The 27,795-nt window shown below is 40.4% G+C and overlaps 1 protein-coding gene across 4 annotated transcripts in view; it reads left to right on the plus strand.

The window, feature by feature from the left end:
• Positions 1 to 27,795, plus strand: part of CASK (calcium/calmodulin dependent serine protein kinase) — a 363,023-nt gene that overhangs the window by 322,221 nt on the left and 13,007 nt on the right. Inside the window, exons 16-23 of one of the 4 annotated variants that reach the window (XM_039255996.1) lie at positions 3,231 to 3,316; positions 4,672 to 4,740; positions 7,466 to 7,534; positions 8,952 to 8,987; positions 10,644 to 10,840; positions 19,632 to 19,747; positions 26,815 to 26,895; positions 27,011 to 27,091. In XM_039255996.1, the coding sequence (XP_039111927.1) occupies positions 3,231 to 3,316; positions 4,672 to 4,740; positions 7,466 to 7,534; positions 8,952 to 8,987; positions 10,644 to 10,840; positions 19,632 to 19,747; positions 26,815 to 26,895; positions 27,011 to 27,091 (735 nt within the window). The remainder of the gene's footprint in view (positions 1 to 3,230; positions 3,317 to 4,671; positions 4,741 to 7,465; positions 7,535 to 8,951; positions 8,988 to 10,643; positions 10,841 to 19,631; positions 19,748 to 26,814; positions 26,896 to 27,010; positions 27,092 to 27,795) is intronic. The other 3 variants (XM_039256003.1, XM_039256010.1, XM_039256019.1) reach the window with 3 other exon arrangements.

Here is a 27,795-nt window from a genome sequence, read left to right on the forward strand (position 1 = left end):
CTTGCTTTTTTATTTATATTTATTCCATTTTGTAATTGATTATTTGTTCATTTTTTGTTCCATTTTTGCCCCCTGGCAGTTTAGAATTTTAGCACTCTATTTCTGTGTTTTAGGTAGTTACCTTGGAATTTTATCATTCATATTTAACATTACATATACTAAAGTGAAACAGTATCCTAATCCCACTCACAAAGAGTACAAAGATATTCGAAGACTAAATTTGACTGCACTCCTGATTTGCATATTATTCTTGCCCGGTATTTTAGTTCTGTCCTGTTTTAAATTCACAAATTTGAAATTACTATTAAAATATGACTATTTTGGTTTGGATTTACATAAATATTTATAATTTTATTTACTCACCATTCCTTCTATTTCTTTTTATTTTGTTTCCAGCATACTTAACATGCAGTGTTATATTAGTTTCAGGTGTAAACTCACCATTCCTTCTTAAACCTCAGAGCATCTTTAGGGGGTATTTTCCTTCTTCCTAAAGTACATCCTTAGAGGAAGGGAAGCAAAAATATTATAAAAACAGGGAGAGGGACAAAACATGAGAGAATCTTAAATATGGAGAACAAACAGAGGGTTGCTGGAGGGGGTGGGGGGGGGTGCTAAATGGGTGAGAGGCATTAAGGAATCTACTCCTGAAATCACTGTTGCACCGTATGCTAACTAACCTAGATGTAAGTTAAAAATAAATAAATTACTAATTTTTTAAAAAAGATTTACAAAAAAATTTTTTAAAGTATATCCTTAGAAGTCCCTTTACTGCCAGTCTTCTGTTGATAAACTCCCTCAGGTGGTATTTATCTGTAAATATTTTATTTCAGCCTCAATTTTGAAAATTACTTTTGTTGAGAGCACAATTTTAGGTTGATGGTTACCATTCTGTTGTATTTTGGCATCCATTGTTTGACACCGGAAAGTCTGATGTCACTAGGATTGTCCTTGCTTTCTCTCTGGTGTTTTAAGGTCTTTGTCTTGAGATGTTCTATAGTTTCACTCCCATCAGCATGGATTTCTTTTATTTATCTTGTTTGGCATACATTATTCTTCCCAGATCTGTCTAATCATATTTTCATCAGTTCAGGAAAGTTTGCAGCCATTATTTCTTCAAATATTGCCTTTTCTACATTCTCCATATTCTCTCCTTCTGAACTCCACTGGACATGTGTTAGACATTCCCTCCATATTTTTTAATCTCTTTTCCTATATTCTTCATTTCTTCTTTCCTATTTTCTGTATCTCCTTATTTCTCTGACTTGCATTTTAGGTACCTTATTTGGTTATTTCTTCCAGTTCACTGAAACTCTCTGCAGCCATGTCTGAATTCCTGCTCAACTCATCCATTCATTGGTTTATATCACCAGTATATTTTTCTTTTCTAGAAGTACTAGTCATTTGTTCCTAGTTTTATTAATGTATAGCCATTTTACATTCTGTATCTGATCATTCCAGTATCTGCTCTCCTTGATGATTTAAATCTCTTTTCTCTGGGGACATCTGGGTGGCTCAGTTAGTTAAGTGTCCGACTCTTGATTTCAGCTCAGGCCATGTTCATGGGTTCAAGCCCCACATCAGACTCTGTGCTGACAGAGTGGAGCTGCTTGGAATTCTGTCTCCTTCTCTCTCTGCCCCTCCCCTGCTTACTCTTTATATCTTTCTCAAAAATAAATTTTTTTTAAACTGTAATAAATCTGTTTTTTCTGTTTCTGATAACTCACATAGTAGTTTGCCTTATTGTCTGTTTGGTGATCTTGGATTGTGAGCTCATTGTTTGTTCCAATTAGTGGATGTCCTGTGGGCCTAAACTGGGAATACTTTCTTCCAGAGAGAGTCTGTTCCCTCTTCTACAAGTTACCATGGAGTGCCACTGACCTGAGTCTTGCCTCCCAACAGATTCCTAGGCTCAGCCTCTCTAACTTGCTGTTGGTCCAAGTCTCAGAATCCAGCCAGCAGGCATTGCTACTGTGGCATTCACCCTTTCAGCTATTTCATTCCACCCTTAGTTTGCTACCACTCTGATCCAGCTCACAGGTTTCTGTGCGGAGCTGATGGTGGGGATGGAAGTAGGAAGTGCTCTTGGGAATGTGTACTCCTGTTGTGAGACCAGTAGCACTTGAAGAGGTGTACCCTAGGTGAGGTATAATTGTGAGCAATTCTTCGTGTGCCATATTGGAAACAAAAGTCCCCAAATTTTTGTTTTATTATGTTAATTTTCAAACATGAGTAGCGAGAATAGTGCAGTGAGTTCAGGTAGAGAAAAGCAGAAAGTATAGTGCAGCGATCACCCGTGTGCCCATAACCCACTGGAATTACTGGTAATTCATGGCCACACTGGTTTCATCCATACTTGCCCTACTGTCCGCTCTCCTGGAGTATTTTGAAGCAAATAAAGGCATCTTATTTTCTTTCTGGACATATTAGTATGTACCTCTAAAAGACACTGTGAGCTTTTTGTCACGAAGTCAGGTCAGCATGTAAACATGTGCACAATTTATAAATAAGGAAGTAAAATTTTCCATAACTCTCTAAGCATTGGTTCTTGGTCACTTTTTCCAATTTAAGACAGGTCCCTGAAATGCCTACCAAATTATTATAAAAGGACTATGTTTTGTCTACCATAAATTTAGCATTATACAGGTATTATCACAATTCTCTGTATCATATTTGGTAGATAAAATAATGGTAGAAAATAATAACAGACACTTAAATGGTACTTACCATGTGCCAAGAACATTTCTAATCCTCCTACATATATTAAACTAATTTAATCCTCAAAGAATCATATGAAATAGGTACTATTTTCATCTCCATTTTGTAAATGTGAAAACCAAGACATGGAAAGTTTTGATGACCTACCCAAGGTCCTAAATCTAGTAAGTGATATAGCTGGGATTTGCACCCTGGCAGGCTACATCTAGAAGCTGTCATTTTAACTGACTGTACACACTGCCTCTCTCAGACAAATGAGCAGGTTTCCACTGCCATCTTTCAAAAGTATGTCCTCTGTAAGTAAATGTACCTGTCTTGGTGAGTTCACTACATGAGCCACAGTTGTACCTGTTTCTGAATGTTGGCCTTCAATATTTAGCTTAATTTTTTAAATTACTTACATTGCTACCTTTGGGTTTTGTTGTTAATATAATATATATTATAAATAAAATATATAAGGGGTGTGTGTGTGTTATATATATATAATTTCATGTCTCGTGTCCTCTCTTTAGGTACACTTCACGTTGGTGATGAAATTCGAGAGATTAATGGCATCAGTGTGGCTAACCAAACAGTCGAACAGCTGCAAAAAATGCTTGTGAGTAAATGAAAGTTTCTTTGTCTTTTTCCAAGCTTGACTTTCAGTTTGTTGGCTTGTTTTTTAACGCACAGATAAGGAGTATTCTTTTGTAATCAGAGTATTTTTGATACTATCGCTTGTGTGATTTGAATTTCTACAACATTCGTAAGAATTGGCAACAGCGCAGGGGCAGGAGGGGGGCGCCTGGGTGGCTCAGTCAGTTGAGCGTTCGACTCTTGATCTCACCTCAGATCTTGATCTCAGGGTCATGAGCTCAGGCCCTGCATTGGGCTCCACACTGGGCGTGGAGCCTACTTTTAAAAAAAAGAAAAGAAAAGAAATAGACAACTGGGGAAATGTTTGCATGCCCCAGAGTTTGGAAACACCTTGCCCGTCTGGCAACGTGGGCTGCAACACTCTCCTTTCATCCTTGATCTCCTGTTTCTTATGTAGCAGATGCGTAAAGATAACCTTGCCAGTTTCCTGGCATGAAGGGGATCATCCTTGGGTCGTTACACACGCAGCTAGAGTATTATTTTTTGAAGCGTGTTCTCCCGTGTGCATCTTCCAAGCAGGTGTGCGTCCATATGCAGTACATGTTTCCCACAGTGAATTTTTTAGGACTGACAAGTAACTTGTGCATATCTGTGAACTAGTTTCTCACTGACCTCAATCCTGCTGACATTAGCAATGTCAGAAACCTTGTTCCTGTTTAGCTGAGTCATAGCCAGCTGTATTAGATTTCTCTACGGCACAGAGGGAAGGAAAGACCTAGTAGACCAGGCTCTTTTTGACCGTACATATCCAAAAGCAGAATGACAGTCCCTGGCCTACATTCATTGTCCTGCTGAGCGGAGGCGGATGTCCTGGACCATCCTCCTACCCCAATTGTAGCAGCCCCCCATGCTATGAATATCTATTAGAAGCACCCTGACTCACCCTAGTAGAAACAATAAGGCCAAATATTTAAAAGAAGCAGCAAGCGTAATGGAGCACCATCATAATGTAGCAGACCAAATACCATTTTCATGTAGTTACTTATTCTCTTGACTGGCTCGATTGATGTTCACTTTTGAAAGGCTCTTAGAGGTTTCTCATCTTTGCGACTATAATAAGGTAACTACCTGAGGTCTGTTTCCACCACTCCTGCATGAACAAGGCAGCCAGCCTTGACTTTGCAGGGGTGTCTCCCAAGAACAATTTCTATTCCTGTGAGCGGTCCCTACCTTATAACTCGATTTTGATTTCATGCTAGGCCCATGCGTGTTCAGCTGACTTGCGTTAATTACCCCCACACAAGTCGAGTGGTTTCTCACTTGTCTTTATGTGCGACATTTGTTTGTTAAGAGAGCTCTCCTTTATTCTTCCTCCAGCGGGAAATGCGGGGGAGTATCACCTTCAAGATCGTGCCAAGTTACCGCACTCAGTCATCGTCCTGTGAGGTAATGGCTCTGGCGCAACCCCACCCCACACACACACACCCCTGTCTCCTCTGGGTTCTTAACTAACTGTCTGCTGATGGCTGAATGTTTTGGCTTTCTGGGAAATTGTTTCTGCCTGTGCTGTTGATCACTGCACACCAATTTTACAACAAAGATAACGGAACAGAGTAGGTTCCATTCACCTACTCAGCCCTGCTTCCACGGGGAACTCCTCAGCAGGCTGGAACTTTCTGCAGGCTGGAACCGGAGCAAAATAGAGACGAGCCACAAATAATGCCATGAGGCTTAATAAGAACAAATGGAGTCTCTGAGGAAAAAAAATAGAGATAATTGTGATAATATTTCCAGGAAGTACATTCACTTCCCTTATTAAGAAATCACACAGATAGTTCTTCTTTCAAAGAATCTGAGAAGTGATCTATTTCTGTTAAGATCAAGGTGCTCAAAAATTGTGACAAGTCCCTAGATGGGTGTTAGGTCCGTGACGAATTGGTAATTGGCTTTATTAGAGGGAATATAGGCTTTTGCAACCTTCTGTGCAATCGTTTAAACGTGGAATATTGTGCAATGCACAAGCAAGTAAGTTTTATAGAGTAATACAGCCCCCCGGTTTCTTTCTTACAGTAGGTGTATCCTATAGAAACTGTAGCTTTTCCAAGCTGTGTTATTCAGTTTTCTGTTGCTTATTACATGAGATTCCAAAAGCGATCTTTTTCATAATTGGAAACACAAATTGGCATGAAGGGGATCATCCTTCGGTCATTACACACAGCCTAGAGTATTATTTTCTTAAGTTTGTTCTTCCGTGTGCATCTTCCAAGCAGGTGTGCATCAATGTGCGTACACATTTCCCACAGTGAATTTTTTAGGACTGACAAGTAACTTACTGGAACTCCTCTAGAAAATTGAATTTGACCTCAGGAGAAGCTGAGGAAGGAATTATAAGGCTTCTTCCAGGCTCTTAGCAATGCTGTAAATTTCACAAGCAAACGCAGAGGCTTCATGTTTTTTCTCTCAACCTATTGAAGATATGTCTAAGAATTTGTAGTTTGGCCAGTATATTTTAGTGAGCCATGACAGTTGGGGTTTCTGTTACATCAGGTTTTGAGCTCCTCTTGGTGGCTTTTTATGGAACTTCAATTAACACTATACCTCAAAAGAAAATACAGAACTTCTGCTCCAGGATTCGTGGTTTTGAAATTGGTTACCTAGAACACAAAACTTGCTGGGAAGGAGAGAATGTCACACACATTTTTCATGTGCAGCTTTTAATATTCTAAAACTCGCAGGTGGTCTTCATACCGTTTCTCGTCGTTGAAGAAATTTAGTAAATACGATTGATTTTTTTTTTTTTTGGTCTTTTCAGTTAACTAACCAGAGGATATTGTTAGTTATTAATATAACATAAGTTTCTCTTGTGTTTTTTAAGTGGTTGAGCTGGTTTTAGGATGAGACCAGTATTACATGTGTAAATTCTACGCTTGAGTAAGAAGAGCGCCCCCTCCTCTTTATCTTCTTTACCTCTGAATAGTAGAAAAAATGATATTCCCCTCCTAGCCCTACCCCCAACCTGTTTGACCCTCCTGTGCTCTGGCAGAACTCAAACCTGTGGCTGGACTCTTCCCAGCTAGGACAGTACTTCCCAAAGAAGGGCTCTCTGGCCCCCTGCGTCATCATACCCTCCTTGGCAAAAGAGGAGACCTCTGCCCTCACCCTGGTCCTACTGACTTAAGTCTCTGGGGGTGGCACCTAGAAATCAGTCTGCTCACGAACATTTGAGAATCCTCATCTAAGGGAGCCCAGTATTCAAACAAGTTCCAGAAACTTTCCTTATATCTTCAAGAAAAAACAAATGTCTTTTCAGCAGACGCTTCCATCTCAGAGTTTTCAAAGAAGTCTACTAAAGCAAAAATGTTAAAATACATAATTCCTTCCTCTCCTCGTTATCCTTAAAGCTGATTTGGAAAATACGGGAATGGAGCCCAGAAAGGATTGTGAGTGTGCCACAGAGTATAGAGATTGTGACTGAGGACGATGGGGCTAGGGAGAGTGGCTGTGCCTCCTGGGACCTTTGCCAGACATATAATATTATAGAGGCTCAGGGTTTTAATCAATCTGCTAAAATAATCTAAAGAATAAAGGTTTCTTCTCTGGTGTATGTCTATCTTTTACCCTTATTAGTAATATCTGCCCTAGAAAGACTCCAAGGTGATTATGACATGAGAAGTCTTTTCGTTTTTGGGGTTTTTTTTTCTATTTTTAGATTTGTTTCACTTCAAATGAGTCATTCGGTAAATTTTGACACCGAGGTACCTAAGAACTACTAAATACTTTCCAAGCCTAATTTTCAACAAAAATTAGGCAGTTGGGATCTTGAGCACAATAAGTTTCTAGTGATATTTGTCACGTTCCAGTACCTGATAGGATGTTAATATCAATTCACTCTTCTGGGTCTCACTTTAAAGTAAGCCAAGGTTGTGTAGAATGTTGGAGACAGGAAAGAAATTCTTAATAAAGGACGTGGCCGTCACTTACAATATGTGAATCTTCAGACTACAAAACTTTTGTCATACTTCCGTGAAACGATGCACGTAAGTCAGCATAGCACCTTTGCAGCTAAAACCTCAGAGGAAACGGTTGTCAGACTGTGGTTGTAACTGTTGATGTGAATATCTCTGTTTCTGTGCTGGTGTTCTGTGTTAATGAACCTTGTGTCTTATTTCAGAGAGATTCCCCCTCCACTTCCAGACAGTCCCCAGCTAATGGTCATAGCAGCACTAACAATTCTGTTTCGGTAAGAACTCTAGCTCCACACAGCAAAGTGTGACAATTTTGTTGGTGCCACCTGCCTTGAGTGTTCTAGCTACATGTGTTCAGTGGAAATACTGTCTTCTGCCAATATACAAGGCTACTACAGCTACAATGCAGTTTACCCTTGGAAAGCCTTTTCCACATTTTCTTCTCGTGGAAAAAAAAAATCCCTTTCACTAGTTAAATTTGAAGAACTGGAGCTCAAGACTGCCTTGGTCATTCTCAAAATATTTCTGTGCCCCCTCCACCCCCCAGCATTTATGACTTTGCTCGGACTTACGCAAAGGATACAAGTGGCAATTTGTTGAAATTTCTAAATGTTTTTTTTAATTGGAGAAAGATGAAGAAATGTTAAGGATTTTGCAGAGTAGGCATGTGGGTATTCTCGGGCTTTGTAGTTGTCTATTCTGAGTGATATCAGCAACATGTTTTAGTTTCCGCTATCTACGTTATGAATTGGTGTGCCCTCTGTTATTGTGGTACGTGCACATATTTTTGTGAATTATAAGCCTTGCCTGGATATGAAAAGCAAAAGGAACTGGCTTCAAACTGCACTTAAGCCACGCTGTTATCACATCTTTAACACAAAGTACTTGATCTTTTGACTTGAACTTGGAATTTTACCATTTTTTCAGACCGATTCATTTTGGAATATGAAAAGAATGGTTTTTCATTTACTTAAACGGAAGCACTTAAGGTGCAAGTATGTGATATTTCGGGGTAACAAAATCTTTAAGTTGCTGATATTGCTGTTGAAATTTATGGAGAGTTTTACAAATGCAGCAGTATCGCCTCTTTCCTATTAACGTGCCCTTTAAAAACACATCAACTGTTTTTAATCAGATAAAATTTTAAATGATTTAGAGATCTTCTTAAATGGAATGATGTCAGTAAGAGAAATTATGGGAGAAAATTTCCTATGACCTTTATTTTTAACTTCAAAATAGGCTACCAAAGGAATTCATTTATAACAGTTTACATGTAATACTTTTAAGATGGTGAAAATCCATATAGCCATGGAATTTTTCAAAATCTTACTGATTGCAGTGACTAAGTAAAAAAGGGCATCAGCTCTTTTTTAGTTTGGGGTTTTGTTTTTGTTTTTAATAGGGCTATTTCACTCGCAGTGGCTTTTGTGTTGAAGATGCTGAGTTGTTTCTTAAGAACACATTTTCTCTCTTGCTTAAACTTACCTGCTTTCTTCAGCTTGCTGCTAAATGGCCTGGGTTTGATTTTTTTGATAACTCAACATTTCTGAGAAATGGAATAATGTATATGATCTCTTGACAACTGAAATCTAGCTCATTTTTTTTAACCATATTGTAGCAGAACACACAAACTACCTTGTACTCTTGAAAAGTAAATGAAAATTTTTCTCCTGGGTTGGCTTTATTCTACAGGACTTGCCATCAACTACCCAACCAAAAGGACGACAGGTGAATAGATATCCTCTATAGAAATTTCTCTAAACCAAGCTGCTAATAGCCAATCCTTTATTAACCCTTTCCATCCCATAATGTCTGCATTTTGGACCATAACATTTAAGCATTGAGAGCTTGTACCATTTCATTTTAACACATTACATATGACTAATTTTCTATAAAGATTTTTTCCTCACCTCTTTGTAGCTGTGACAGTTATTGTAATTTCAACCTGATAAATTTGTGTCAGTGGCTAAGAATTCAGCCTTGGGGGGTCTTTTGGACCTGCCTCTGGAGTGGGGGAAAAAAAAGACTTAAAGGTCGCCAAACTCGTAGAATTCTGAGAGTAACTGATGCATACCTGCTGAAAAACATGCTCAAGCGGGAATTCTCTGAAATTCCCAGAAACCTTTTCTAAATCTGTATTTGCATGTGTATTTCTAAAAGCCACATACAATGCAAAACGAGGACGTAAGCGTCCTGGCTTTCCATCCCAATATGCCTCTGTTGGTCCACATGGGGAAGTGCTACGTAAGCGAGCCGGCAGCTCGGTTTGCCAGCCCTTCAGGAATACAGCTCTCGGGTGCCAGTGCAGAGACCGGGCAATTTAATAGGCCTGCTTTCTGAAAAGAAAACTTGAGCAACAGTAATCACACAACAGTTCCAAAGCCTTCAGGTTGGTTTTACAGTGACTTAAACATGAATATTCAAATTTAACTTCGAGAGAGAATTTTTCTGGAAATCTTCTTGGAATTTGGTGTTAAAAAAAAAATAACCTGATTGGGCATTAAATTCTGCATAAAATTAGCACCTGATAGAATTCCCCCCCAGTTTATTCCTAAGACCGCATTAGATACGTAGCACCACATTTTAAAGCATTTTAGAAATACCAATAATTCATAAAACGCTGCCATGTAACCCCTCATGTGCTAATCTGTTTCCTTGTATAATATTTACTAGTTATATTTACACATCCTGAAACCAGAGCCTTGAATTATGCAGAGTGTGCAGCTCTGCTGACTTCAAGCGGCAAAGCCAGGATTCAAAGTCCTTTTTCTTCTCTAAGACGAGTAAAATACAAGGCCCCAATCCTTCTGAAAAAGTTAATAACACTGTGTTTTAAGTGCTTTAAAAATGGTTTCAATTACACTTAAGTCTGTCAGCAGTGTGTGGACACGCCCCCAGCTGTCACACCGCTCGGCATGTTTTACAGAGCGCTTGCTAGCTTTGTATCACGTGCTGCTTCCGGGTTAGAACCCACCCTGAATGCTTGTGTCTGTGGCATGTGGCGTAAAGGCTGCCACGTGATCATGACAACTTGCCCCCCACATGAGCTAAATATATGCAGATTTAAAAATGGTAAGCGTACTTGTCTATAATTATAGGCCTATTCTGTTACAGTAGACACGGAAATTAAGTCTTCATTTTTATTAAAAAAGTATCTTAAGTGCTCCCTCCAAACAAATAACCACCAAGACTTGAACCTGCACACATCCAAGGTAGTACATTGTCTCTAGTGGTAGCAGTTTTGTGTCCTATTTTCCATGCATCATTTGGCTTCACCATCTAATGTCCTGTTTGTATTGTAAGTGTTGGTGTGTGGTTATTAGGTTAGAGCTGTTTGCTCCCATGTCACCATGGCAGCCTCTCTTACAAACTCCTGTTTTATAGATCTATGTAAGAGCACAATTTGAATATGATCCAGCCAAGGATGACCTCATCCCCTGCAAAGAAGCTGGCATTCGATTCAGAGTTGGCGACATTATCCAGATTATTAGTAAGGATGATCACAACTGGTGGCAGGGTAAACTGGAAAACTCCAAAAATGGAACCGCAGGTCTCATTCCTTCTCCTGAACTTCAGGAATGGTATGTTTTTGTGGTTTTGGTTTGGTTTGGTTTGGTTTGGTTTGGTTTGGTTTGGTTATATAATAAAAACAGAGCCCCGACGTCCACTTTTCAACTTTACAGTGTTTTATCAGGTCAAACCTGTTTGCTCTGCTAGCCAAACAGAACTCAGGTTACTCATCCAATAATTCTATACATTTTTTAATGTTTATTTATTTTTGAGAGAGAGCATGCTCAGGGGAGGGGAGAGAGAGAGGGAGACGCAGAATCCAAAACGGGCTCCAGGCTCTACACTGTCAGCACAGAGCCTGACGTGGGGCTTGAACTCCCCAGCTGTAAGATCATGATCTGAGCCGAAGTCAGACGCCCAATGCCACCCAGATGCCCCAGTCATCCAAGAATTCTAAGTCCTCAGCATCTAGTCAGTTCCTACTTACAGAGCCAGGTCTTTGTTTTACACAAAAGGAGAGGCAGGTCTAGAAGGAGGTTGCGACAGCTAGCCTCGGGTCACACAGGTCCTGGTCACATCGTGGTCCCTTAGCAGAGCCCCCCACCTCCCACATGCTGCTTGCATCCTTTCAGATCTGTATTTTGGGTTTTGTTTTAAAACAAACCCTCTCCTCACCCCTCCGCATGCTCGCTCATTCCAGTCCCCCACTAGCAAAAAACTCAAAGGCCACGATTCAGTGCCGCTCAGGGTATTTCAAGGTAAAATGGGTTACACTGTTAGGAGAAAAAGGCAGCTTCCTTTGAAAAAAACTTCATTCTTTACTTCGCCACATCTCTAAAAAAACACATTTTGTGAGGAAGTTTAAGCTGTGAAAACAGGTTAAGGTGAGACATCTTTTCAACACCATCTTTAACTGACAGCAAAGAAGCCACGAATTACTATATATTTTGGCAAAATCTATTTCTGCTGTTGTTGCAATTTGCTTACTTGAACTCTGGTTTGAACGACACTGGAGATTTTACCTTTGTCAGAACTTTGGCAACATAGGAGAAATCTAGTGACCAGATGACTTCATATCTGACTTTTGTTTCATGCGACCAGAAATACAGCAACCTTTTGCCGTGGGGGCAAGTTCATCCCAAAATACTTGAACCTGGCTAAAAGAAACCAGGGGCATTGAGTCCACAGACATTGATCATTGTTTTCTCACCCGTTTTTCTCACGAGTTAAAGGAATTCCTCAGTGAATTTCCTTTTCGCGATTGCCTCTGCCAGCTATCCTGTGCTCCAGAAATATTCTCTCGTTTAGAATGTCAGAGCTGATAAGAACTTCAGATGCCGTCATTTTACACAAGGACTCGTAGGCCCGGGTAGAGGAAGTAGCAGCTTTCCATCTGGCACTGCCTGTCTGTCAGATCTTGAAGAAACAGCTTAAGCATTAGCAGGATGAAAGTGATTTCTAAGCCACTTTGATGGTGGTGTTGTTATGTGATTAGTGATATTTACGTTTTATAAAATGTGTTCTTTTTTTTAAGTTTATTTATTTTGACAGAGAGAGAGAGCGCACACGAGCAGGGGAGAGGCAGGAGAGAGGGAGACAGAGGATCCCAAGCAGGCTCCGAGCTGCCAGCACAGAGTCCAACTTGGGGCTCAAACTCACGAACTGGGGGATCATGACCTGAGCCAAAATTAAGAGTCAGACGCTTAACCAACTGAGCCACCCAGGCGCCCCACAAAATGTTTTCTCGAATGCTGCCATATATCATGAGCATTTGTTGACAAGAATTCTGTAGATTCTAGACCTCCTCTCCCTGGTCAGATCATCTGTAGAAATCCTGTTTCCCTGATACCCAGAGCTCTGAGTCCTCTGTAGGACTTCTGAGAAATGGTAGTGGGAAAAGCACATTTGCTCCCTGCTTCCTGGGAGGGGGACTAGGTTATTTGAATCAGTCCTCCTATTGAAAAAAAATGAAAAGGGCTGCAGAAAACATGTTTCTGAAAATTACCTTAAAAGCAGTAAGTAGCCACAAAAGGTCCTGGAGAACTCAGTGACCAGTATTTGTATGAAAGCCATTAATTGGAGTGATAAAAATTAGAGCACCAATTGGGCCCATTTTGCCAACAGGACACATCCATTACTGAAAATTCTGCCAGAGAAACAAGGCTAAGACCTAAGGCCTGTAAAAGTAGGGGACTCTGTCAGGGGACCCCGTTGTTAGGACTACAGAGGCTATGCCCTCAGGTTAGGAACAGACAGATAAGTGTGCCTTTACTGCCCTTACACAGCTGGGGACTCTAGACAAGGTTACCTTGTTACTGAGCAAAGCAAAAGACACAAAAGGAAAACCAAGTTCCCCTGAAAAACTCGTGGCCACTAAATAGCTTTGTAGCCAGGTGCACACAGCCTGGGTCCGCCGGGGGAATTCCGGCCTTACACGTGATTTGAGACTTCTTCCTTACTAATGCTACTTCCATATATCTGTTACAAACACGAAGAAAATCTCTGAAGGAGAAGATTTTATCCTAGGCCTCATCCTGGAGCTCTTCCTCATCCTCACATAAACTTTTACAAGGGTGGTGACCAACAAGTCAAAAACAAAAAATCAAACCACAGGCACACAAAGAAACCAGACCTGCCTGACAGACCAAATGGAGACACTACTGAAATGACAGACACAAACACAAACTGATGCTACATATCGGAATTAGGAGACAAGGTGGTTTTTTTTAAGTTTTTTTGAGAGAGAGAGTGAGAGAACAAGAATCCCAAGCAGGCTCCGCACTGTCAGCGCAGAGCCCAACACGGGGCTCAAACTCACAAACTGTGAGAACATGATCTGAGCTGAAACCAAGAGCCAGACGCTTAACCCACTGAGCCACCCAGGTGCCCCAGAAGACAAGGTTTTTAAACAACTGTGCGTATATTTTTAAATCAATAATAAACTTGAAAAATATCTTCAGAGACCAGGAAAACTGTTTAATGGCACAGCAATTTGAAAAAGAACTAAAAAGGAACTTCCAAGAAGAAAAAGGGCAGTAACAAAACCTCAGTGGCCACACGCCTATCAGAAAGACTAAAATGTCTTCAAGTTTTCATCAACAGATAAATGGACGAACAAGGGATGGCACAGCCACACAACAGGATGCAATTAAGCAGTAAAAAAGGAACAAACTATTGATACAACAATATGGATGAAACTCAAATCCAGGCAAAGAAAAAGAGAGAAACCATACTGTATGATTCTATTTATATAAAATTCCAGAAAATGCAAAACTAACCTGTAGTGACGGTGGTTGCCTGGGGATCCAGAGGAGAGAGGGAAGGATTACAGAGGGGCGTGAGACTGTTCCGGAGATGAACATGTCTGTGGTCTGGGTGGTAACAATGGTTTCATGGGCTGTCTGCATATGTCAAAACTGATGAAATTGTACACTTTAAGTTTGCTTGGCATATTATGAAAAACACAAACTCCATGAAGTTGCAAAAACGGTAGAGGGAGAAAGGGATCCTAGCAGGGATGGTGAGGACGAGGCCCACTGGGCAATAGGTGCCTGAGTTGGATGTTAGAGGTAGAGGATGGCGTTCCTCAGCAGAGAGAGAGAACAGAGCCCCTTGCTGGAAGAACGAATTGATAGAACGTCGGTGCGCATGCAGCGTCCTTGAGAAACACTATCAGCCAGACCCAGAATCTCTGTTCCCATGTGTTCCTGCCAAGTGACCTTTTTCACATCCTGTAGATGAGAGATCAGGTGTTTGTGGACCCAGAAGCCTTGCCTTATTTATCTTGCTTGACAAGTCACATCACCCAAGCCCTTACAAATATTTTGAGTCCCTGAATGTATCATCCCTCCCCTTACCTTCTAGACCCTCACCCAAGTCAGCAATAAAACGTGAAGCGTGTGTTTGAAACTGCCCTCCAGGTTGACCTAAATCCTAACATGGTTTTCCTGCACTTACTGAGCTAAAGGAAAGAACGTTCATTTCCTGAGTGGCTGGTGATAAGCAGTTTCATTCTCTCATTGACTCACACAGAGCCACACCAGAAATTTTTACTGAGAACTTTTTACTTTTACTCTTTAAGCCTAAAAGCATTGATTATAAGATACTCAATACACTGTAACATAAGCTTCATAGGGTCAGGATCTTGTCTCTTTTAATCCGCTAAAAAAACTCCTCAGTTCTGTCTGTGCTTTCAAAGATCCTGTGCCTCAAAGAAGCTATAGCTCTGGCCATGGCACATATCGGCTTGTCCTGGCAGATCCCCCAGAGCGAAGGCTTCCTCAGCCTCCTCTGTGTGCCACGTAGGTAATACGTAGAGAATGACTTCAATGCTGTTGCTGAGAGTTCACAGTATTTCCCAATAAATGTCCTTCTCCCAGGGCGCCTGGGTGGCCCAGTCCTTTAAGCGTCTGACGTAGGTTCAGGTCATGATCTCGCGGTTCATGAGGTCAAGCCTCGCATCAGGCTCCTTGCTGATACTATGGAGCCAGCTTGGGATGCTCTCTCTCCCTCTTTCTCTCTCTGCCCCCTCCCCACTCGGGTGCACACTCTCTCTCAAAAATAAATATATTTTTTAAAGACACGTCCTTCTCCTAACCAAAAATAAATAAAAATAAAACCCTCAAGGAACAAGAGAGAGTAAGAGACATGGAGGACAGTCTTTTCAAGAAGAAAGCACAGTTCCCAACTCATTTCATGATGCCAGCATGACCCTGGTACCAAAATTCACAAAAGGTGACTCAAGAAAGCTACAGGCAAGACTCCCTCATGAACATAGATATACAAGTCCTCAGCACAATATTAGCAAACTGAATCCGGCAACACAGTAATAAGTATAATACATCTCGACCCAGGGGAGTCTATACTTCGGGAATGCACAGCTGGTTCAACATTTGAAAACCAATTAAGCCGATTGACCGTATTAACAGCCTAAAGAAAATCCACATGGTCATATCAGTAGGTGCAGAAAAAGCATTTGGTAAAATTTAACATCCACTCATGATTAAAACTCTCACAAACTGTGAATTGAAGGAAACTTCCTTAACCTGATTGAGAGCATCTACAATAAACCTACAGCAAACCTACAGTATTAGAAGGGGAAAAAAGTATTGCAGGTAGTACGATTCTGTGTGTAGAAATTCAAAGGAATCTGTAGATACACCATGAGAATTAATATGCGAGGTCAGCAAGATGGTTGGTATAAAAGCAGTATACAGAAATTAATTTATTTCTATTTACCAGCAACAAAGAGAAAATAAATTTTTACATGCTGTATATAACACGGCCTACATCACCTTAATACTATGAAGTATTCTTTCTAAAAAACAGAAGTTAAATTCGATCAGACCTCTAGATCTAATTACCTATTTGCAGGAAATGCAAAAGAGAGAGGGACTTGGTGAAGACACCGCAGGGATGAAATCCGAAAAATCCAGACTTGGAAGCTACAGGACAAACAACCAGTTTCTGGAACAAGTAAATTGCAAGACAGAAAAGGAGAGAAGGGACATGTAGATTTAGAAGGAATTTAAGGAGGAAATGATATAAACTTGGATTTGTTTCACAATAATCTTAGGGTGGATAGGTTGTGAATAAAACAAGTCAGGAGTTAATAAATGTTAAAGCTGGGTTGTAGGTATTTGGGGTTCATTATTTTCTACTCTTGTGTATATTTGAAAATTTTTTAAATTACAAAATTTTTTTAATGTTTATTTATTTTGAGAGAGAGAGCATGAGCAGGGGAGGGGCAGAGAGGAGGGAGACACAGAATCTGAAACAGGCTCCAGGCTCTGAGCTGTCAGCACAGAGCCTGACACAGGGCTTGAACTCATCAGCCATGAGGTAAAGTTGGATGCTTAACTGACTGAGCCACCCAGGTGCCCCTATCTTTTTTTTTTTTTTTCCCCAAATCAACAACCTACAAACAAATCTAACAAAGATGTTCAAGACACAAGATGAATTATAACATTTATTGAGACATTAAACATTAAAGAATTCTTTTTTTTTAAGATAATTTATTTTGAGAGAGAGAGAGAGAGAGTGAGCACAAGCAAGTAAGGGGCAGAGAGGTGAAGAGATAGAATCCCAAGAAGCTCCACGCCATCAACACAGATCCCGATGTGGGGCTCAAACCCGCGAACCGTGAAATCATGACCTGAGCTGAAACCATGAGTCGGATACTTAACTGACTGAGCCACCCAGGTACCCCAAGACATTAAAGAATTCTTAAACAAATGGAGAGATATACTTTGTTCATGAACTAGAAGATTCAGTCTTGTAAAGATTTCTATTCCTCCCAGATTGATTCATTGATTCCATGCAATCTCAACCATTTTGAAATTGGCGACCTAATTTTAAAAGGTTCACGGAAATGCACATAATCAGGAATAAACAAGATACTCTTCTAGAAGAATAAGGAGAGAGACCTTACTCCATCTGATACCAACACTTACAATAAAACTGTAGTCATTGAGATAATAAGGTAAGGGCGTAGAGATGCTCAAATGGACCCAATTGAAGAGAATCCCAAAAACACTCCCACACATAGTCACTAGTGAGGAATGGATAGTTTTTTTTCTGTAAGTCATGCTGGAACATTTGAGTATCCATTAGGGAAAAAGACCAGAAAGAAATCGGGCTCCTAATTTTATACCATACATAAAAATCAGCTCAAGTGTATTAAAGGCCAGAATATGAAAAACAAAACTATAAACCTTTGAGAAGGTAATATTGAAAAATATCTTCAGGGACAAGGAAAGGTCAAAATACTTTTCACAAAGGAAGAGTTGGCTAAATTTGACGAAAGTAAATCTAAGTTATGTTCATCATAAGATACCATAGGAAGAGTAAATAGGCATGCCACAAGATGGATGGAGGTATCTGCAACACATACAACTAACTGAGGTGTAATATCCAGACCATATAAAGAATTCCTACAAATCAATGAGAAAAAGACAGACAACTGGAAAGAAAAATTGTCAAAAGACACACTTTACAGAAGAGGAAATCCAATACCCAATAAACACAGGAAAAAGTGCTCAATCTCAATAATCAGAGAAATACACACTCAAAGCATTATTGCCTTACTTGCCCACTGTGGTGGCTAAAGTTAAATACTGATAATACCAAGTGTTGATAAGGAGGTAGATAGAACAATAGGAACTCTCACACACTGCTGGTGGGAGTGTAAATCAGTACAACCTCATTGGAAAATCACTTGTCATTCTGAGGGAGATTTTGGATTTTTTTTTTAGTGATTTTTTTTTTTTTTGAGAGATTTTAAGTAAATCTCTACACCCAACACGGGGCTCAAACTTGCAACCCCCAAACTCAGAACCCCAAGATCCAGAGTCACACACTCCACTGACTGAGCCAACCAGGCACTCCTAGATTCTTCTTATATGTGGCTCACTCAGGGACCCCTGGTTGGCCGAGAAGCAAAGTCGTTAAGCAAAACCACCTGTGGCAATATCCTGAAGGGCAAATATTTGCTTAGACTAAACCTAAGAGAGCAACTTTTTAACAACATTTGTGCTGAACACTATAATTACAAAGAACAAAATTAAAATTGTGATTATAATTCTTATTTTATTTTGAGAGAGAGAGCATGTATGACAGGGGAGGGGTAGAAAGAGATAATCCCAAGCAGGCTCTGCACTGTCAGCATGGAGCCCAACAAAGGGCTCAAGCCCATGAACTGTGAGATCACGACCTGAGCCAAAATCAAGAGTCAGGCACTTACCTGACTGGGCCACCCAGGCGCCCTCTGAATGTAATTCTGTGGATTTAATTAGTGTTTTCTTTTTAGGCTAGAATCACCATGTAGTAATAGTACCATCTATTAAGCATCTACTGTGCCTACCACTATGCTGGGGACATTATTTACATTTTTTGTTCTAATCCTTTACAATAGCCATCTAAGATGCTAAGAAACTTGCCAATAGAATGCACTGCTCGAGAGCCTGGGCTCTGGTACCAGACTGTCCTCACTCTCCCACTGACTAAGCTGTGTGATCTGGGGCAAATCATGTAACTTCCTAGCCCTTTGATCCCCTCATCTGTAAAGGGGTGGTGCAGTTGCATGTGTTGTTAGGTTAAATGAGCTGATGCATGCAAATTTCCCAGGAAAGCACCTGACACTAAACTGATGAAAGGTCATGAGCGATAGAGCCAAGATTCCAACCAGACCTGCCTCAATGCAATAGCCCATGCTCGTTCCACTGGATGTCACAGCCATGTGTTTAGGTTGCTCATCTGTGTTATCAGTGTATGGTCAAGGAATGTGATGTCATTTTATTAGAAACCTCTGTTTTTTGGGGGGGGGGGGTTATAAGAGAGAGAACATATCATCGGGAAAGGGGCAGAGAGAGAGGGAGGGAGAGAATCCCAAGCAGACTACACTCAGCAAGGAGCCTGATGCGGGGCTTGATCTCACTAACTGTTGAGATCATGACCTGAGCCAAAACCAAGAGCTGGACACCCAACCAACAGAGCCATCCAGGCGCCCCAAGCCTGTGTTTTTAAAGCCTGTCTATGAAATTATGAAAGCCAAAAAGCAACCTTTATCTTGAAAAGTTTATGAGCAGTGGGGCACCTGAGTGGCTTAGTCAAGTGTCCAGTTTTGGTTCAGGTCATGATCTCACAGTTCGTGAGTTCAAGCCCCACATCGGGATGGCAGTGCAGAGCCTTCTTCAGATCCTCTGTTTTCTCTTTCTCTCAAAAGCAAACATTTAAAAAAAATTTTTTTAAGTTTGTGAGCAGTATGTTCATGCAGGTTTGTATAAAGTCTTCAAATGGATGATTTTTCTTTTATCAACTTGAAACTTTACGGTAGTTTTTTTTTTTTTCCTCTCTGTGCACTAGGCGAGTTGCTTGCATCGCCATGGAGAAAACCAAACAGGAGCAGCAGGCCAGCTGTACCTGGTTCGGCAAGAAAAAGAAGCAGTACAAAGATAAATACTTGGCAAAGCACAATGCAGGTAGGGAAAAGTGCGACTGTTACTGAGGCCCGTTAGAGCTCACTTCAGTCTTCAGAGTTCTCTGCCCCAAATTTCCACCAGATGAGATCTCCGTCAGCTTGCACAACTTTAAGAAAGCCCTACCTGCAATTACTCTGTTGGTTATTTGCCAGATATCTTACAGAGCTCTGCTTTATAGGAAGAAAATGCTATTTGGTAATAATATCCTCGGGAAGTAAAAGAAGCCAGTACATGAAGTCCTCCCCTGAGAAATGAGAGCCCGAGTGTTTGCCGAGTCACCGGGATTCTTGCCTCCTTGCTGAGATGGATCTTGAGCAAATATCCTCCCTCCTGGCTCCTCTCTGGCCCTTAGACATGGCCCTGTGGCAAAGATGTGCTCTTACCAGAGCCGTGCTGCAGAGGGTGATTGGTTGGAAAGAGCACAAATGCTGCTGGATCCTAACTCGGTTCGGACAGTCTCTGTGACTTAGCTTCTTCCCCCACAGTTATTCTCTGGCTCCCAAAAGACCAAGGACACTATCTTGGCCTTCCCTTCACGCTGTCTCTATGAAAATTTGCATTCAACCTAAGTCAAAACATTCCCTTATTTGCTAAACACTGAAATGAATACCCAAAAAAAAACATGATCTGTCACGGCTGTAGAATTCCAAGAAGCCTCACAGAATGTAAGTTAAACTAAAAAAATGCATGATGATAATACAAGAGTGAGATTTCCTTATTTCCAGTACCTTCTTAATAGGACTCCTTTTATAAAGAACTTGTTCTGAGGCATTGCAAGCCCCAATGTTGGCATTAGATTAGTTCCCAAGGTTTCAGAAATAACTCCGAAACTCATACAGGTGGCCACAAAAAAAAAAAAAAAAAAATCAAACGCAATCATGCATACCCGATTGGACAGTATAAGGTTTTGGCCAAATATGAAACGCATTTCTGTCTGTAGAATGTTATAACATGTTGTTAGCATCCACCAGGAGAAATGATTTGCAAACTCTGAATTGTTCATTTCATAATCAGCGAGTAAAAGTAAGCATTTTGAAACACTGCCTAACGTGGAAGGGATGTGAGTGGCCACACGGGTTCATTTCAAATGGTTCCGTTAAACGGGGACTCATTCCTTTCACATTGGCCACATCATACTCCATTTTTAATTCCACTAAACTATATCATCTCTGATTATTCACCATGCCGGGGCACTAGTCCCAATAATGGCCTTTTTTGTTTTATGAAGGGAAGAAATATTTAAAGCAAATTAAACACAATTTAGCAACTGTTGTTTGTCAGGCTTCAGTAGTACTATTTGAAAAAGTTCACTGTAGTATCAGCAGAATGCTGTTTAACACGAAGTATCAGTGGTTACTGCCAAGTCCTCTTTATTTCTGTCACCTTTTTTTTAAGATTTTTTTTTTAATTTATTTGAGAGAGAGCGCAGGGGAGGGGCAGAGAGAGAGAATTCCAAGCAGGCTCCACACCAGCAGCACTGAGCCCAACATGGAGCTCGAACTCCCGAACCGTAAGATCATGACCTGAGCCAAAACCAAGAGTTGGATGTGTAACCGACTGAGCCTCCCAGGTGCCTCTATTTCCATCAGCTTCTAACAGGCTCACAAGATGTGTTGACATTTGTGTGTGTGTGAGTGTGTGTATGTGTGTGTGTGTGTATGTGTGTGTTTTATAATTTTAAAAGATGTATAAATCTAGATGGCATTATACTTTAAACCTAGAAAAGCAAAGAAATGGCTCATTAAGGCTATTAATTCATCCCAAGCTTTATACTGTACTAATAGAAGGCATATAGTCATAAGTATTCAATATGCCAACATTCTTTAATTCAGCTGAGGGAAAATAAGCCCCTGGATTGGAAAACTAGAATCTCTAAATTCTGATGAAGAATCTGTTGAATCGTTCACTTAAGAATTTTGTCAGACAATCAGCACCCAATCTGGTAGCCAGTGGTTTTTTTGTTTGTTTGTTTGTTTGTTTGTTTTTAAATTTATTCAGAGAGAGAGCGTGAGTGGAGGAGGGGCAGAGAGAAAGAATCCCAAGCAGGCTCCGCACTGTCAGGGGAGAGCCCAATGCAAGGCTCAAACCCATGATCCATGAGATCATGATCGGAGCCGAAGTCAAGAGTCGGACATTTGGGGCACCTGGGTGGCTCAGTCAGCTGGGCATCCGACTTCGGCTCAGGTCATCATAAACTTGCGTTTCATGAGTTCGAACCCCGCATCGGGCTCTGTGCTGAGAGCTCAGGGCCTGGAGCCTGCTTCATATTCTGTGCCTCTCCCCTACTTGCACTCTGTCTCTCTCTCTCAAAAATAAAGACTCAAAAAAAAAATTTTTTTTTAAAGTCACACATTTAACCGACTGAGCCACCCAGGCGCTCCTTCCACAGTCCACTTTTTCATTCTTCAACCACAGGTATGACTGATCTACCGCTATCCCTGCTCTGATTTCATCGCAGGTGGTGCTCAGTGGTCCATAAACGCACTTGTAGGCTAACAGGCAACCTGCATTAGCATGCCTGTGTGACCGTGCAGCTTGGGCAAATCCCTTGGCTCCTGGGGGCCTGGAAATGAGGGAATTGGGTTAGTCAGTGAAGGGTATCCTTTCTAAATCTGACATTCAGGGACTCTCCAGTTCTTTCCTTACTGGACCTGACAAGAGAAAGCAAGAGCCTCATAGCGACGGAATACAGTGGCTTTTTCTCTGTCATCTTTGGACATTACAACCTCCTGTGCAAAACCACGGACTTAAGTTCTTATAGATTTAGAACTAAGGGAAATTTAGAGCTTCCCCTACTCTTTTGTTCCCTTCAGCATTTTCCTAAGCAGTGGTCTTCTGGGCCTCAGAGCTTCCTCGTCACGCTCGCAATCCCTTCTACGTGTCAGTATTTGTCACTGAGTTTGGGACCGTCTTTTCATGCCCTTTGATGGATAGTGTGAATTTCTTATGAGGTCCTTGTAGAGCCACTCAGGTTTCCTGGTAGAAACTTGTGTTTAGGTGTGTTTGTGATTGTCTAGTCAGAATGTATTGCTGGGATTCCCCACCCCCGCCCCCTGCCCCAAATCACCCCTCATGATCTCCCCTCTGGGTTTTTCTGCTCCGGAGAAGACGTCCAGGCTTTTTTCTTGGACTTTCTGAAGCGTGCTGTCTAGCGAGGCCTTTCTGCCACCACCTCTTCAGGTTTCTTCCCCTTCACCGAGCAACCCTTCCATTTTGTCCATTACAAAGTCCAGAACCATTTATGTAGTGGTTACCTGTACTTGACAAAAAATGAAATTGTTGGGAAAGTCCAGTATTTTATCAGCTATTCTGCTTTTAGCCACGATGGAAGGCCATCCTAATATGCAGCATTGCCTATATAAGAATTGATGTGAAAAAGAGAAAGAAATACTGTTGAAATCCACCAGTATGGCAGATGCTTTGACAACTTTGAAACATATTCTTTAATGCCAAGTACTAGCCAAATGGGCTCATGAGCCACAAGTCAAACTATATTTCTGAAGGATTTTTCTGGCTTTTTCAAAAGTTGATTGTAGAATACAGCTGAGCAGGGGGGCGGGGGGGGTGTCCTTCCCATAGTCCTCAGTAAATTCAAATAAGGGCCATATGTCTTGTTTCCTGCTTCAAATCTGAGAATTCAGCATATGTTGATGGCAGGATCCAGACCTTCTCATCAAATTCTGAACTTGTTTACATGTGTAATCAAAAGAAAGATGGGAACTTTGTCAGTATCTAGAACCAATGGCAATGATGATACTAGAATTAATCTCTAGGACCCATCATCCCTCTGCCCCATTCTTGCCTGGCCCAGGCCCACGCACCCAAACGCGTTAGGTGCCCGGCCCAGCACTACCAGCCTGCAAGGCCTTTTCTAATTGGAGGTTTTTGCAGTATATGAATATGCTTGTAGTTTTTCCAAATGAGACCAGGAATCGATGCTAAAGGCTTATTTATGGAAAAGATTCAACTAGAAAATACTTACCTAAACACATAAAAGGGGCGTGAATATTGAGTCGCTTACCAGGAACTCAGGATAATAGGAGCAAACTATGTCAGACAGTATTTCTGAAGCCTTGGGAATAGATTTGATTATGGTGTGTGTAGTGTTTACAGCAAATAGCATTTTCTGCAATGCATAAAAGATTTTTAGCCACAAAAATTTGATGCAAAAAGCATTGTCAGGCTGCTATAGCATACTCTTGAGGCACTGAGATTCCTCAGCCCTAGGACTTCCAAAATCAGTTTAAAGATCAAGTTACTAATGTAAACTTGAAGGGAGGAAAAGCCTTTATTAATGGAGGTGTTTTTTTTTTTTTTTTAAACTATTAGAGCCCTAAGCAATGGTATGTCAATATCCTGAGATACTCTATTTACATACGTACACATGAACCCAGAGGGTTCCTATAATACCATTCATTGGTGTGTTTAAATTGTGCCTCGGCCCACAAATTAGTAGTTGAATAGTTTTTAAAAACTATGACTTTTTTCTCTTTGATACAGAGAACTCTTAAGACAACAAAAAGTGGCCCATCATCTCACTGCCCTGTTGACTTTTTTTTTTTTTTAATAAAAGTAACAGGCATCTGTGATGAGAAACTGCAAACAGCACAGGGAGGTACAAAAAGAGCAAAAGGCTTCCACACGTACACTTCCCGAAGACTATGTCTTGTACCTATTCTTAGACAAGATTTCCATGCATATGCTAGTATAGAAAACCCACTGGCTTTTATATAAGGATATTGTTGAATTTTTATTAAAATCAGTTTGTTTCTTAATGTGATTTATTTGCCTCGTGTTTAGAATATTGCATGGTAAAGGTTTCTTTTGTGCATATTATACTTTTATTTTACTAATATATTAAAAGCCATATTTCAATGACCCCTGTACATTTTTCATGCTGTCTTACTCCCAATGGCCTCTGTGCATGTAAGTAACCTGTTGAGTGACTATGCCTCTTTGTTTTTGAAGGTTTCTTTCATTAAGTCCTTTTTTTTTTAAATCCACAAACGACATAAAACTTTCAAAAAGTTCAGTCTAAGTGTTCTTATATTCTTTGTATGTCTTATTTTTAAATATCCTCTTTTATTATTTCTCAATCCTATGACCATGTGGTGATTTCATTTAGACCAGAGTAACCTCTTCATGCTACTCACGTATGCTTAAGATATTGACGTGTAACATGCCTGTTCATTTGTTTGTGCTGTCGATTGTTCATATCTAACTCATTCTTACGTGTTTTGTTAAAAAAAAAAAAAAAATGACCAGTCTTAAGTGGGTAGGATTGCAGTCAGGGCTCTGTGAAAGGAAAGGGATGCAGATGCCATTCAGAACGCCTGTGCCTTCATCATCTTGCTCTTTCGTGAGATGCTTGATTATTTTTCTGTATTAAAATCTCTCCGCTTGGTGATGTACCTCTTTCCTAAGTATCCTTTTTCTCGATGGAAACCTCACTCCCAGGGCAGCGGGTATAAAAAGCAATGCCGTAAGCACTCCTGCTCTTATTTTTGCAACTCTGACACTCCACTGCAGCATGACTGACCAACTCCAGCACGCACACAACCTCGTGCTTGTTTTCATCTGGGGAGGCTGCCATTCTAGACACAGGGAGCATTTCTTGGTGTTTAGCCATTGTCAGAGAATTAAAGACGTTGAGTTGACCTTTACGGAATCAAGGTATCAAAAGCAAACAAATGCACAGATACCCATTAACATGCACTAACCCTTATTTTAACACATTGTATTTCTTTTTTTCTTTTATCTTTTTTCTTTTTTTTTTAGTAGTTTGGGAATGATACTTTTGTTCCTTTGTTTGATCTGTTGCATTCCAGAGTATCCTATTTTGCATTTTAAGGTTCTTTGCTACTGGGAAGATCACAGATGTTAAGGACTGAGCTGAGAGCCAAAAGTATTTGGCCGTATTGTTTCATGGAGCAGAAGTTTCTCTTAGCGATTGACTGAAGTATCCCAGATCCCTTTATCATACCATGGCATCAGTTTTATTGAATTTATTTCAACCCCTCTGAAATCTAGAACTTATTCAGTATTCTTTAAAAAAGAAACTTCAGTGTGTGCCTGACAACACTGCAGGATTACCATGCAGAAAAGCATTACAGGAAACACAGACTCATGATTTCAGCTTTTTTGTGAGGATTTTCAAATGTGTGTGAGAATCGGACTACCTTGAACTTCAACAGGAATAGTCATCCTCTCGGGAAAGTTTTGGTAACAGTTCTGTTAAGAGGCAGGTTTCCAAAAAATAAGTGTTTCTTCTCAGTCTGTAATGATTAGAGACCTCCCCTTTTGCAAAGGTTTCCAAGCTCAGACTCTGCTTCATGATTCTTTCCGTCCCGTCCATCCTGACCGACCATTTGTGGACTGACAAAGTTTGGGGCCCAGGGAAGCATGTTCCCCTACTTAACATACCCAAGACTCTCTCCATTGAATGGAGAGCTGGGTTACAGTAAAACTGGGGAAATGCTCATCTCAAAAGCCTGTGAAATCATCGTTACAGAACTTGACTTTGAAAGAATCTTAGCATGCTACCTTCAGCACCTCTGTTGAAAGAAGCATGAAGTTAAAGATCAGCTGTCCATGCATCTCTCATCCATCCCTAGAAACAATCTAGTGGCCTCTTTCTTGGTTAACTTTAGTTGCATTCATGCTATATTCATGTTGGTCAGTGTCTGCAGACTTTTTCTTTTTAGTATTGCTGATTTCTTAGAATTGCAAAAATATGAACAGCATGTGGTTTTGAATGAATTTGTATGACTTGTTGGATACTGCATGACAAGATATGCAGTATCTCTTAGAACTGGACTTTTATGCATGTGCTCAGCATATCTTTGGATGCCCCTGGTTCTAAAGTGCATTTTCATGGGCTTAAAAATGAAATTTTCTCCCAAAAGGTTATAGGACTAAAATTACTTGTAAGCTCAGACCATAAGTTGGACTCCTATTTTTTTTAAGACACGGTTTTACTATAACTTTAGTTCTGCCAGTAAAATCATAATTGATGTACATGAAATACTCCTGTAGATTTACCTTTCTTCTAAATCTTTGCATTGTAGTGTTCGATCAATTAGATCTCGTTACATATGAAGAAGTAGTAAAACTGCCAGCATTCAAAAGGAAAACACTAGTCTTATTAGGTAAGTTTGACTGTACAAGTAACTTTCTTAGTCTCAACTTGAACACATTTTGCAAATGTTACTAACAATTGTCAATTTCACTTTTTTTTTTTTTTTTTTTTTTTTAATGACCTAGGTGCACACGGTGTTGGGAGAAGACACATAAAAAACACTCTCATCACAAAGCACCCAGACCGGTTTGCGTACCCTATTCCACGTAAGCTATGTCTCACTCTCTTTTAAGTATACTGTTCCTAGTACTTTTTAAACACTGGAGTTGACATATTTTTTTTTTTCTATTACATAAGCTGTAACTACTCGTTAGGGGAAATTTGGAAGATCCAAAGCAGAACAAAGAAGAAAATGAGTTAACAGTAATCCCGAGACCACACTTGCCCAGTAGTAGTGCCGTAAACATTCTATTGTAGACTCCCCCAAGCTTCTCTCAGGGCAAACGTAGGGAGCGTGTGATTTGTTTCTCATTATTGTTTTTTAACAAAATTAGGCTGATCCATTCCGTTTGTGGCCTGATTTTCCCAGCAGTATGGCATAAACATGACTCAAATGAATTCTCCTTCGGAAAAATAGATCTGATAGCGTAGTGTTCTTTGATAGAACAATATTCTCCAGAAACGTACCTAAGTTATTGACTTTCGTCACTTTTGAAAAGCCAGTGTACCATTAGGTGGTTCTTATAAAGAATTTAAAATCTGTAATATTTTTATTCCCTTTATTTTCTCTATCTCACCCTCAGCTTCTTGCCCTCCCTGTCTCCTCAACTGTAAGATGAAGTAATTCCAGGAATGTAAAGAATATTTGAGATCAGGAAGCACTAACAAATACTGGATAAAGAGTAGCCATGTTACTGCTATCACTGTTTGTAGCATTGTTATTCCAGAGTTTACAGTTCGAATCCCAGAA

The sequence above is a fragment of the Hyaena hyaena genome, unplaced genomic scaffold (genome assembly GCF_003009895.1).
Source record: "Hyaena hyaena isolate Hyena2069 unplaced genomic scaffold, ASM300989v1 scaffold_12, whole genome shotgun sequence".
NCBI classification, from domain to species: domain Eukaryota; kingdom Metazoa; phylum Chordata; class Mammalia; order Carnivora; family Hyaenidae; genus Hyaena; species Hyaena hyaena.